Below are 12,670 nucleotides of genomic sequence, written 5' to 3'. Positions count from 1 at the left end.
ATTGCATTTTGTGGGCACTAGAAACTGGTCTGTTCAAAGACCATCATCCTGGTATACAGTGCAAATTCACTATGTGCTCTGCCAGAAGAAAAGAATCCCTTTCACCCCTTTGTTTCCTCTATCTAGACTTAGACCCTATTGCCTCTGGGGGAAATGGAGGTTACACCTAAATTCAAAAAGAAAAGTTCTTGACATCTGAGCTTTTTATAGTAGGTTCTGAGGGAAATGTTTCAGGGATAACTTGGAGTATATATCATTTTCCCCTTACACCCTGACTGGACCTTAAAATCCTGGACCCCTCAAAGTAAGATTATGGGAAAAAAAAAAAAAAGATTAGATTATGTATTTTAAAATGCCATCAATCCTCATTTCTGAAAATCAAAGAGTTACTGATTTAACTTAATGGAGAAAGTATTAAAATGGTTCAGTTAGTTCTTGGGTTGAAATTAACTTCCTTTTGGCTGAAATGGCAACTGAAATGGAATTGTCTCAGAGGATTAGTCCATATCAAGCAGTACGCCTCCAGCATGGGAAGGAAACTGCAGTATTGTCTGTATTTAGGATTGTTCTTAAATCCTCTTTTGAAGAATGTTCCAGGAAAGACCCCATCCTTCCTTTGGATACTATCTTCCTGAACCTTAAGTGAGGTCACTTGATTCTTACAGGCATACACTTTGAATTTATAGGAGTATTATGGCCAAGAGTACTAAGATAAACCAGGTGCCATCCCTAAAAATAAGTCACTTTAGTAGACATTGTCTTCATTCTTCCCGAATGGAATGGGACTAATTGGTTATGTAAAGATTCATATGTTACAGTAATTCAGACATTAAAAAAAACAAAACAAAACAAAAAAACCCCTAGTTTATCACATTTGTTGTGCCCTGATATATAACATTTTAAAGCAAAACTCTTAGGCTAAGGCTAACCAAACTGAGAAAGTATCTACATAGTAAGTCAAAATTCAATAACATCTATATACTAGCTTAGATCTTAGTTTGGGAACCCAAACTTGGACTTGCCTTTCTTGGGTATTTATAAGGTGCAGTTAATTTTTTCACATGATCCTGAAGCTCCAGAGTTAATTTCTCAGGGTTGGAGGATTTGAAGGGCGCAGATAAGACAACAAAAGCTTTCACCACCTGCGGGCAGAAAACTCCATTTACACTGCTATCATTTTCTTTTGCTATCTTTTTGTTTTTCTTTGTTTTAAGTCAAGGGTTCAGAACCAAGGCTGAAGGTAGACACTGTTAATAGCAACTTGTGATGAGTTCAGTCACCTCTGAACTCTGTTTACGTGTCACATATTTAACATTTCAGTCGACCTGTTTTACTAAATAGGCATCACTGATTGACAGATGACCCCTTATGCCAACAAACCTATACCTATTAGGAAAAGCATGTTATTGCAGGACAAATGGAGGTTCTAGAGAATATGGTTTGAGGGGGTGTTGGGAAGCCCTAACGGAGGAAGGATGATGTGTCAGGAAGGATTGATCTGCCTGTAAGGTGTTTCTTGCCTTCTCCTTTTTGCTTCTCTTTAAAGCAATTAGATAATTGTTGGGTTAGCAAGCATACTTCAAATGATTATTTGTGCATGGATTCTAATTGGTGTACACTTTGGTTGTTCTGCTGAAATCAGGAGGACAATATTTTGGAGAATGGGATTAGATGGATAGTGGAGCAGGTTCAGGCAGTAAGAGCACAGGTTTCCCATGCTCCTACAAAGGGTCACTGGTATGAGAGAGGGAGGCACAGAGGGAAGATGGTGATAACACACTGTTTTGAGAGTTTTTTTTTTTTTTTTTCCCCACTTGCTGAGTCTGGAAACTTTCATGAGCAAAGGAAATTCTCTTTCCATGTTATAAGGCTTCCTACTGAGCTAATGTTATTACTGTCATTACCTTAGTAACCTCTCATTCATTAGACCCTAAATGGCCATGGGACTTATTTGGGGTCTGGCCTCAATCTCCCATTTGCATCGTTTTTGTAAGAAAATGCATTTTGAGCTTCCCGACAGTTTTCCAGGCTGAAGTCTATTGCTTTTGCTTGTGTAGTATCTGTTCCCCCTTTTTAGTAACAGTACTCAGAGTTTCCCTTGGAGCACTACCCCATCTCCCTGGTGGGGTCGGTACCAACCCTCACCTCCTGTGACAGGCATATGACCCAGGCCTGGCCAGTAGCCTCTCATTCTCTGGACCACATTGGCTAGAGTTGTGATCGAAGGTGGGCAAATGAGATCGAGGAAGTTACTTGAAACAGTTGAAAAGAACTTTCTCCTTTTGTGGGAGAGTGAGGAGGATTGTTAAGCCTGGAGTTGGTTGTTAAAAAGTAGGAAGAACCTGTTGAAATGGTGCCAGCATAAACAACAGGAGAGGCAGACGTGGAGAGCGACTGTCATGCTAATTTCACTGAATGCTTGAATATAGCTGCTCCTGAATACTTCTTTCTTGTGTTAGCCCACCAAATTATTATTATTATTATTATTATCATCATTTATAACAAGTCGGTTTGAGCTGAGTTTCTGTCCCTTGCCACCTAGAGACTCCTAATCCTCTTTGGGACACAGTTCATTTATAAAGTCAATTGCCTGCTATATATATATATATTTTTTTTTTTTTTTCCATATGTATGCCTTATAAGTGACTGTTCTCGGTTTTGTCAAATGCACAGAAGTTGAAACACGAAATTGCGGCTGGAATGAACGGCATCCACCCTACCTCTCCCCGGACTGGATCTGGACTGCTGACAACAGCCGACTCCACCACCGCCGGGTGCTCTATGAGCGCGCTCTCCACCTCGAAGGGCCCAATGCGGTACCTGCCAGGGAAAAGAAGCCTTCGCTGCTGCACTTGCCAAGTAGGTTGCCCTGCCTGACAAACCGTCGCTTTCTGAGAGTGGCAAAGGTACAAACCCAGAGGATATGATGACATCATCAGCTCTGCCCACGAACCAGAAATACCCATCACTGTCCATCACTCCTCTGTCTCCAGTGACATAGAAGTTCCCTCTTATCGTGGCAGCAGTTTTCTGTGGGTTGTTCTAGGAATCAGAGATGTCATTTGGGGACAGTTTGCACAAAACAGGGACATAGCACTCATTAAATGACTAGCACAGTACACATTCTACTTCTAAAGAAAATAGTTTTTTTCTTAAAAAAAAAAAAAAAAAGAGTAGTTTCCAGCATAAAGTAACAAAAGCTTCAAAAAAGTTTAATAATAACCAAGCCTCTCTTCTCCCTCTGGTGCTTCCCTCTGTCCCCCGTCCCGCCCCCGGCCTACTCCTTCTGAGGACAGTCACTGCGCCTGGTTTCTTACACCTGGAATTTAATCTTTACACTTAGGAGATGGGTGATACTCTCTCCACTGTACAGTACAATTGTACAGGGGATTTGTCACTTGCCCGCATTTAATACAGCAGGACATGGTGAGTAGAAATTTGGATATGTCTGCATCAGTGCATGACTAACACCTTCTCCATTTTCATACCACATATTCAGAGAAGAAGCAGAAGGGCCGAGTGGACTTTAGTCTGAGGGCAATTTCCCCCTCTTTGCCAGGCGGCATGACATTGCCATTTTCGTCTATAATCTAAGAATGAGAGAAACAGTTTAGGTTTTGACATTTTTCTTTTCACAAGATGACAATGGGTTATGCACAGTTGTGTAAGGAGGGGGCAGGGAACCACAAGACGGCTCTCTTCCTCGTGGAACCAGATATTTTCTCAATCCACCTGGACATCGTAGGGCAAGACGCCTTTCCCCATAGATCCTGGTTTGATTTCTTGTCCTTTCATATTGGCACAAATTATTCCCTGTGGAGAAGACATGCTTTGCGTAAGTATGTAAAACTTTACTTTCTGTAGTTATTTCCTTTATGACACTGAAACTCAAATCCTGATTTGAGCCATCTCCCCAGTATGCAACACATCTTCTCATATTCTAATGCATTACTTTAGAGCACTTGTTCTCCAACTTGAGTGTGTGTTGAAATCACCTGGAACATTATTACAACACAGATCACAAGTCCCAGAGTTTCTGCTCCCATAGGTGCATGGTAGGGACTGGAAATTTGCCTTTCTAACAAATTCCCAGATGATGCCAAGGCTGCTGGTTTGAAAACCACATTTTGAAAACCACTCCTTGTAGACTCCATGATGTGACTCTTGGAGAAAATTCCCCACAGAGAGCAACGGAAAGATGGGCAACTTAGTCTGAGCCTCACCAAGTCCTAAGGAGCCTGAGATTTTTCCTGTGTGGAGAGGAGGCAGGAATACTATAGAATAATCACAATTCTCCTAAATCCAAACCAAATTGGAAATTCACAAGTTTTAATGACTACAGGCAAGGAAAGTTATTGGAAAATGACACAAAAATTTAGAGCAGGATTGGGGCACTTGAGGTGTTCAGTTGGCAGACCTGGGACTGAAAGACCCCAACGTCCATTTCTGCAGGTTCTGTATCCTTGGATTCAACCTACCAAGTGCTGAAATATATATATTTTAAATTGTACCTGTACTGTGTACATTTTCCTAACAATAGAGCACAACAGGTATTTAAGTAGTATTTGCATTGTATTACATACTAGAATTTAAGGATGATTTAAAGTGTGCAGGAGGATGTGTGTAGGTTATTTGCAAAAACCGAGTCATTTTCTATAAGGGACCTGAGCATCCCAGGATTTTGGTATCTCTGGGGTCCTGGATACTCTCCCATGGATACCAGGGGACAACTGTATTAAACTTAAACTTTGCCCTGACATATACCACTTCTGTCTGTCCGTAGCCCTCGTACAGCTCCAGCCCAGTCTGCATCTTCCACTGTTCCATCACCTCCGGGTTGAGCGGCTCCCCTCCCGTCACACAGTGCCGGAGCGTCTTGAATTTGTATCTAAAGAGAAAGAACTGTACGAAGTCTTGGGGGAGAGAGACGAGTGACTGTCACAGCAAGATAATGAAGACATTCAAGCAGCAACCAAAAGAGCTAGGGAGGCAAGTCTCAGGAAAGCTCCCTCCACACATTTGTTGAACAACTGCCTTGTTGGCAGACATTGTTCTAGCCATGTGAGGATTCACGTTAGTGATGGAAAGAGTTTCCTGAAGGACCCTACTTCATGGCAGGGGGAAGAGAACTTAGCTATGAGGGAAAAGGCTAGAAGTAAATGCTAATCATATTAACTATTTATGAAATTATGCAACAACTAACATCAGGTGGGTTGTGGCTACGTGGTAAGGGCTTTAGGAGTCAGCCATCTTAGACTCTGCTTTACAGATGAGGAAACTGAGACCCAGAGAGCTTAAAGAACTTGCCCAAGGACTCTGGAATAATAAAAGGCTGATTTGAATGCTCTCGAGTGTGAACTTAGCACATGTCTCACCAACCATGTCACTTATAGTGAATTCTCTTCGGAGTCTCTTGGGGGTGATACTTAACCTCTCTTACAGATGGAGTTGATGGAGGCTTGGCAAGGTCATCCTGAGTGTCTGAGGTACACCATTATAGCAGAGCATGTTTGACTTTGGAGTTGAGCTTCTAACCACTGGCCTTCCTGGACTTAGGAAGCCTGGACCGGCCTGTCTATCAATATGGTATGGTCCCAAATGTTCCAGAAGGTGTGGGTAGGATACAAATTATGTGTATTTAAAAGAACCCTTGAACAGCCTTTGAATTATCCTTGAAATGTGAGCAAGATGTGCACATTTGGAAGGCCAGAATGAGTAGCCACTGACTAGGGAAAGAGATTCATTTCTGCTTCATTCTGTCTCTTACAGAAATTTCCTTCTGGAGCATCCACACACTGGGATCCACAGGCTTGTCCGCAGACTATGGGCAAGCCTGCACTACTTAAATAGCTTATTTCTCTTGCTCTCTCTTCTCATGTGCTAAATTCAAAGCAGTTCCATAAATATATATTACAACTCTGTTTGGATGAGCAGGTGATTTGGCTAGATTGAATATAACCTTCAAGCCATAAACTTCATTAGCTTCTCTTCAAAGCCATATAAATATGCTTTTATTTTTTGTTTCATTTTGTTTGGAGGGGGCAAACTCTAACAGGCCATCTTTCTAAAAGAGTGGTACTGAAGGACAATTTTTCTTTGTTTTTTTGAGTGGGAGTTCTAGGACATTAGGCCCCTGGTTGTCACTGGGAAAAGCGTATCCCAGTAATTCTTCCGGGGAGATGATTTTATCCCCCATGGGACAGTAGGCACCATCTAGGGACATGTTTGGTTGTCACAAAGGAGATGCTCCCGGCATGCAGCCAGTATGCTGCTCAACATCCTACAATGCCCAGGACAGCCCTCCATGACAAAGTCGTTTGGTCCTGAATGTCAGTAGTGGTGAGACTAAGGATGTCCTGTGCTGACAGGGGAGGCCAGGGATGCTGGAGGAACGCATTCCTCTGTGGTTCAAATGGAGCTTCCTGCCCATATACCTCTTAAGGTCTTTCTGCACAAGCATCCGGTACACAGTGGGGGCGCTGCACATGGTCGTGATGGGGTAAGTGGCAAGTGTCTGGAAGACGGAGAAAGAGATGTCAGAAGTGGGCCACGAAAGGCCAGGACAGAGCGGAGGTCCACAACCTCTCGTTCTCTTCCATCGGCATGAGCTCATCTCCTGGTTGCTGAATAAGAAATCAAATATTCATTGGTTGTCGCCAGTGACCATGTGTCTATTGGGAATTCCAGTTACTGTTAAAAATGTGTATGTTTCAGAGACAGACATGCACCATCACAATCAATAAGCCAATGGCCGAATTTGAGAACAACCCAAAGTAAGGACTGGTCGTTCTACCCCCAGGGCTACGTGTTACCTCTCATGGTGGAAGCTTACAACTTCCTGCCCATACGTTCTTGTGTGGTATTGATGCTTCGTGGTACTGACTAACCCACTGGCACCTCTCTGGCACCATTTTCACAGAGAACATTAGTCCTTTGAAGGGGACTGAGTCAATGCAGAAATGGGCATTTTTCAAGGCCTTTTGTTAATGGTTTAAAATCTGTTGGGCACATAATGTCTCTAGTTCCTGAAATCCAATAATGACCGAGGCATCTTAAATCTAAAGAAATATTAATGTTTCAAAGATCCTCTTTCTGGGGGAACAAGTTTCACTATGTCACTGTGTTGACAATTGTGTTAAACTTAAGAATCTGGGAGAAGGCTCTCTAGATGTGTGCACAGGCTATCTGGATTGTTATAGGTCAACAATAACCTGTGGTCTGAAAATGAGCATGTTAGATTTTATTTTTAATAAGATAGATTTTATTTTTAATAAGTGTAATGTATACATCTAAGAAAAGCACAAATTTATAAAGGTTTTTATAGCACTTAAAATACACACATTATCTTTTTAAAGTAAAAATGCTCTTATTTTACAAAATAATAAGACTGCAAAGTTAGTTGATCTTTGGGGCCTTTTGTAAACCTGATAAAGCGATCTCAGCTCTTCTTTACCTTACATTTCTCTTTTAAGGCCTTGGAGACATCTTGTCAGAGAGCAGCGTGCAGAATAACAAAGTTGTGCTGCATATTTAATATGTATTTCGTCAAACTTAATTGATTTTTCACGGGTGAAATATAACTGGTCTGAATCACATTTTTCTAAAGGCTAAAGCCATCAGATATCTCAATCTAGTCATGCCTGGCTGAGAAGGAAATGCATGCCTGGTTTCCGGAAGAGTACTGGGGTCTGTAATTAAAATGAGGAGCATTCCACAAATTAAAGAAAAAAAAAAAAGAGAGAAACATTTAATTGGGGTTGGGGTGGAGAACGGAAGGAGCTGCTCTGGGAGAAACATGACCCTACTTTCAGTCTCCTGCACACAGGAGTTGAGGTTTATCAGCTATTGTCTCTTGTGTCTTTAAATTAGAAACAAAATATTTGTTTCAATTTGAGATTTCTAATTTACAGATTTCTTATTTAGAACCAGGTTCCTAGGCAGTCGCAGATTTAGCCACACTAGCAAATCTTGAGCGATTTGAAGCGGAAGCCTGGGTCTTCCGCTTGAGAGTGGTGTGGGTGATCCCCTCTGTTCTGTAAATACATTCAAAAACCTAGGCCCTGGACACTTTGCTTCTGGAAAAGGAAGCCCTGTATACTGAGGAATCTTTTTTTTTTTTTTTTTTTTTTTTTAATTATGAGATAGGGTGGCACTCTACAGAGAGATGTAACAGAGGTCAAGACTTACATCCAGGAAGGTGTCAGGGTCAAACGAGACCATCCGATGCACAAAGACACAAGCACCCCATAGCCAGGAAGAAAATACACTACCAATGGCGGCCTTGATCCAGCCTGTGTCTGACATGTTCCATATGACATCTGAGGACTTCAAGTCCAGCCAGTATCTAAACGACATGGAGAGGCAACAAAACAGACCCAAAATAAATCAATATGAACAAAAACAAAAACAGGGACGCAAACAAACTTGTCTTTGAGGAGTGGCCATGCCATAGAGAAACCTCATAGAGAAAAGGGTTCAAAGGAAGCCCCAACTCAAGGTGAGGATTTCCAGTCCTACTCTTCCTAGGGGGCTTTTCCAGCATCCTAGGCATTCCAAGACTGGAGTGGGAAGTCTGGCTTTGGCACGATTTTCTGAGCTCATCCATTGATGCAGCAGATATTTATTAAGCCCGTATTAGGTGCTTGGCACTCTTCTAGCACGGTAGCAAGATAGACTAGATCTCTAAGGGAACATGCAAACAATAAAGTGAATTAAGTACATAATAAATACCATGATTTCCAGTGGTGATAAGTGCTGTGACAGAAATAAAACAGGGTGATGTGATAGTTCAGGACAGGCTTTCTTTTAGGAAGGTCTTTCTGGCTAGGCAAGTTTACCTGGCAAGGAGGGGAGGGAGCCAGATGTGTCCTTATGGGAATTGGATCAAGGTCACTTCCTCAGTTCTGGTTTGGTCTGTTGTTCAGATGGCACCATTTACTGAGTTAGGGTGGGACGGAGCATGGAAAGTCGTTCTGTGGGGGGTATCCTATAGCCATTCCAGGAGAGGTGTCAATCAGGCAGTGGATACACCTAGTGGCAGCTCTGGGGAGGATTCATCAAAAGCAAACTGAGTTTTTCTCCCTACCTTCCACAAAGGGCATACCCAATGCCAATGCTGCTGTGAGAGTGCTGCGCCATCTTCGGAGAGCCCGTGGTGCCACTGGTGAAATAAATGGCCATGGGTTCTTGACTTCCTGTCTCCACACAGCTGTGCTCTTCAGAGGCAGATCTGAAACACAGGGACCCCAAGATGGTAGCTGAAGATGGCAGACCAATTTAACTCTGCTATTTCTTTTGCTCTGAAATAATAACTACCCAGAGAGGAATTCCTTAAGAAATCTTAGAGGGACTGTGAAGTTCAATGCTAAAATCTATCCATTCGAATCTTTTTATTTAGCTCACCTCCCTATAAACCAAATAGATAGTCAAGATAACGTTCAGTAGTAATAACGAAAGGATATGTATTTTATTTATTTAAACCTTTTTTCCATAAGTGCTTTGTTTAATATGTAGAAGTTAGATGAAAATAAGGAGAAAAAGGAGTGGGGGAAATCCCAAGAAAATAGAAGAGAGATCAGTGGAGCAGAAGAAGGGGATTGAGGTAAGGGAGGAGGGACAGGAAGAGGGAGAAGAGCAGAATGAAACTGACCAAGTTATGCTATGTACATATATGGATACACCACCATGAATTTCACTTCTATGTATATCTGGAAAGCACTAATTTTTAAAACTACAAATAAAAAACAACATTGAATCCCTGTAAATGGATAGTACCATTTCAGTTTTTATTGCTTAAAGGAAGACCTTTTGGCATTTAAGTCAAACTTTTTTGTGCGTGTGATGTGTGCATGGTTTCTTTATTCCTTCCTTCCTTTTCTTCCTCCCACCTGGCCCCCTCTTTTGTCCCTCCCCCAACTTTCTCCCTCTCTTTCTTTTTTAGACAAAGTCTCACGTTTTGCCCAGGCTTGTCTCAAATTCCTGAGCTCAAGTGATCCTCCCACCTCAGCCTCTTGAGTAGCTGGGACTACAGGCATGTGGCACTGTGCTTGCCTCTTGGATCAAACTTAAATAATTCTGGTTCAGTATCTTCACCATCTCTGATAGACGCAGTGTTAGTTGCTTACCAAAGAGTGATTCCTTCTTATTCTGACACTAATAAAACTCTGATCTTGCTCTGATACCAGGTAGTCAACTGCTTCAGGGGAGAACGGCTCTGTGTGGCTCCTTAGGGTAAGTCTTGATTAGCTTAAACCAATTGTGACTATTCCTTCTCTTACCAGTGATGGACACAGCACAGATAACGGTCAACAAGATGCAAGGCCTTAGTGGGAGGTATATTCTTGTTCTAAGAAGGATCATCAGGAAGGGATGCCACCTTCTCCAGTCCACCTTGTTTTACAGTCTTTGAATATTGTGCAAGCACAGGATGTCTGGAACTATCCTAGCCATGTTGGGAGCATACCAGGGATGGCCTGATGAAAGATGAATAAGCCGGGTTCCATGTTAACTTCATCCAACCGCTGGATTAACCAACCCTGTTTGTCCTACCTCTGTACTTATTGGTGACTGGCAGAAAATTTTCAAGCACTGACCCCATCGTCTGACTTCTCTTTCTTTCCTTGGGTCCCTGAGTTCTGGGTTACGTCTTTCCAAAATTTCAGAACTGATGACTTCCAGATCTGGATCTTTACCTCCTCGTACCTGAGACACCCATGTGCACCACCTGCTAGATATTTGAATGTTCACAGACCCCTTGACCTCAGTATGCCTAGTTTTAAACACATCATCTTAATCTCCTCTATTGGCTATTTCTTCAGTTGGTACAACACCAACTACCCAGACTCCAAGTATGGACGCAGATTAGCCTTGACTCCTGCTTCCTCCATCCTCCAAGTGCAGCCAGCCTCTGAGTCCTGCTAATTCTTTCCTTTGCCCCTTTCCGTCCATCCCATTCACCAGAGCTCAGATTTAGACCCACCTCATCTTTCCTCTAGATTAAGCTCCAAGGTGGTGTCTTTGATTTCAATTTGATTCCCCTCAAATTCCTTCCCTGCAGGACTCCCAGGTCTATTCAATATCCAAACCTGACCTTGACAGGTCTCTTCTTAACCATTTTTTTTTTGTGTGTGTGTGTGTGTGTGGTGCTGGGGATTGAACCCAGGCCTTGTGCATCAAGGCAAACACTCTACCAAATGAGTTACATCCCCAACTCTTTGACACGTCTCTTCTTACAACACATCAGTGGTTTCCCTTGCTCACAGGGTCAAGTGTAAGATTCAGCATGGTGTGCGAGATCTTCCACAATCTGGCCTCTGCTTGCTCTTCTGGCCTTCACTCTGATTCCATATCTCTCCCCTGCCCCAGCTGCTCAAAAGGATGTATAGTCCATTCCCTGCACACCTCAGCTATTTTTTTTTACCCCAAAGTCTTTGTTCATGCTGTTCCTGTGCCTAGAACATCAACTTTATCATCTCAAGATTAGAGTTCAGGACCTTTTGCCCTAAGACAGGAAAAGAGAAGCTTCAGTCTGGTCATAATTTAAAAAATTTCCCCAACCTATCTAGAATATTCTAGAAAGTGTTCATGGACTTCTGTCCTAGGAAGGCAGAAGAAAGGTGAGAGGTCTTTAAATGAGCAACTTGAATAGAAGATTGATTGGCTCTAATGATGTAAATTTGCCCTTGTTCTTGCTCTGTGGGCCCTAATACGGCTGAATTGGCAATGATATAATTATCCCTACCTCAGTTGGTAGAGAAACTCATTGCCTTTTTGGAGTTATGATACTCCAAAGTTGTTCGAAGTGGAGATTCCCTCCATCTCAAAACTACCCTCCAAATGTACAGATTTCAATTTGAAATTCATGTAATTTGTTTTTACTTTGTGAGTTTTGTGGCATCTTTAAGCTTTCTTGTGGCCTCAACAGAGTTCTTTAGGATGGGGGTCTCTAAAGTGGGTAGGGGGTGGCTGCTCAGAGTGAGCAAGATAACTGGGATGGAAAAGAAACAGGAGAACTTTGAACCGTAGATTTTTAAAAACTCATTCTTTAAAATTTTTGATTTTGGTATTTGTATAATGCACAAAAATATACATATATAATTTTAAAATACGTGTTTTGGGTAGTGTATTAAAAAGCATTTTACCAAAGGAAATGCATATATAAATAATCTGGATGCCCCTACCTTAGGAATCAATAAATTGTGGAATTTGAAAATGATAATGCAATTATCACTATAGCGGTATTTATAGAGTGATCGCTTTGTGCTAGGCATTATGCTAAGCATTCCTCTCACTTTATCACATCTGATCTTTCTATAAACCCACAGCTTGAAACTATCATTATCCCCATTTTATGGGTAAGATACAGACTTTCAGAAATATTATTGGACTTAGCTAAGTTTATACAGCTTAGAGCAAACAGGACACTAATGTGAGCCCTTAGGAGAAAATTTTGTGATTTGCAAATAGGATTTGGTATTCATTAATTGATAGAGTAAAGTTTAATTCCAACAAAGGAAACTGGTATCCAACAATGTTTACATGTCTTCTTTTTCTATGTACTTTTCTGGGAAAGGCTTTTGAAAAACATAACTTATAGGTCATTCTGATGAGTTAGTAATTTAGATTAAGGTTATGTTGATATGTTCCTGAGTTAAACTTTGATAATTTTGAA

At 41.7% G+C, this 12,670-nt stretch overlaps 2 protein-coding genes across 8 annotated transcripts in view; both read right to left on the bottom strand.

Annotated features, from left to right (window-relative positions):
• Positions 1–2,386, bottom strand: part of ACSM3 (acyl-CoA synthetase medium chain family member 3) — a 62,375-nt gene extending 59,989 nt beyond the window's left edge. Inside the window, exon 1 of the mRNA XM_079120864.1 lies at positions 2,377–2,386. The gene's annotated coding sequence lies outside the window, so the exon portion shown is untranslated. The remainder of the gene's footprint in view (positions 1–2,376) is intronic.
• Positions 1–12,670, bottom strand: part of ACSM4 (acyl-CoA synthetase medium chain family member 4) — a 36,073-nt gene that overhangs the window by 1,753 nt on the left and 21,650 nt on the right. For 6 of the 7 annotated variants that reach the window (XM_079120877.1, XM_079120875.1, XM_079120872.1 and 3 more), the window contains 9 exons: positions 9,086–9,229; positions 8,188–8,344; positions 6,435–6,514; positions 4,765–4,888; positions 3,733–3,813; positions 3,489–3,590; positions 2,915–3,042; positions 2,721–2,820; positions 1,023–1,142 (listed from right to left, as the gene is read on the bottom strand). In XM_079120877.1, coding sequence (XP_078977003.1) covers positions 1,023–1,142; positions 2,721–2,820; positions 2,915–3,042; positions 3,489–3,590; positions 3,733–3,813; positions 4,765–4,888; positions 6,435–6,514; positions 8,188–8,344; positions 9,086–9,229 — 1,036 coding nt within the window. The remainder of the gene's footprint in view (positions 1–1,022; positions 1,143–2,720; positions 2,821–2,914; positions 3,043–3,488; positions 3,591–3,732; positions 3,814–4,764; positions 4,889–6,434; positions 6,515–8,187; positions 8,345–9,085; positions 9,230–12,670) is intronic. The other variant, XM_079120876.1, reaches the window with a different exon arrangement.

The sequence above is a fragment of the Sciurus vulgaris genome (assembly GCF_902686455.1).
Source record: "Sciurus vulgaris genome assembly, chromosome: 18".
Classification (NCBI taxonomy): domain Eukaryota; kingdom Metazoa; phylum Chordata; class Mammalia; order Rodentia; family Sciuridae; genus Sciurus; species Sciurus vulgaris.
This window is presented reverse-complemented; position numbering and strand designations above follow the sequence as displayed.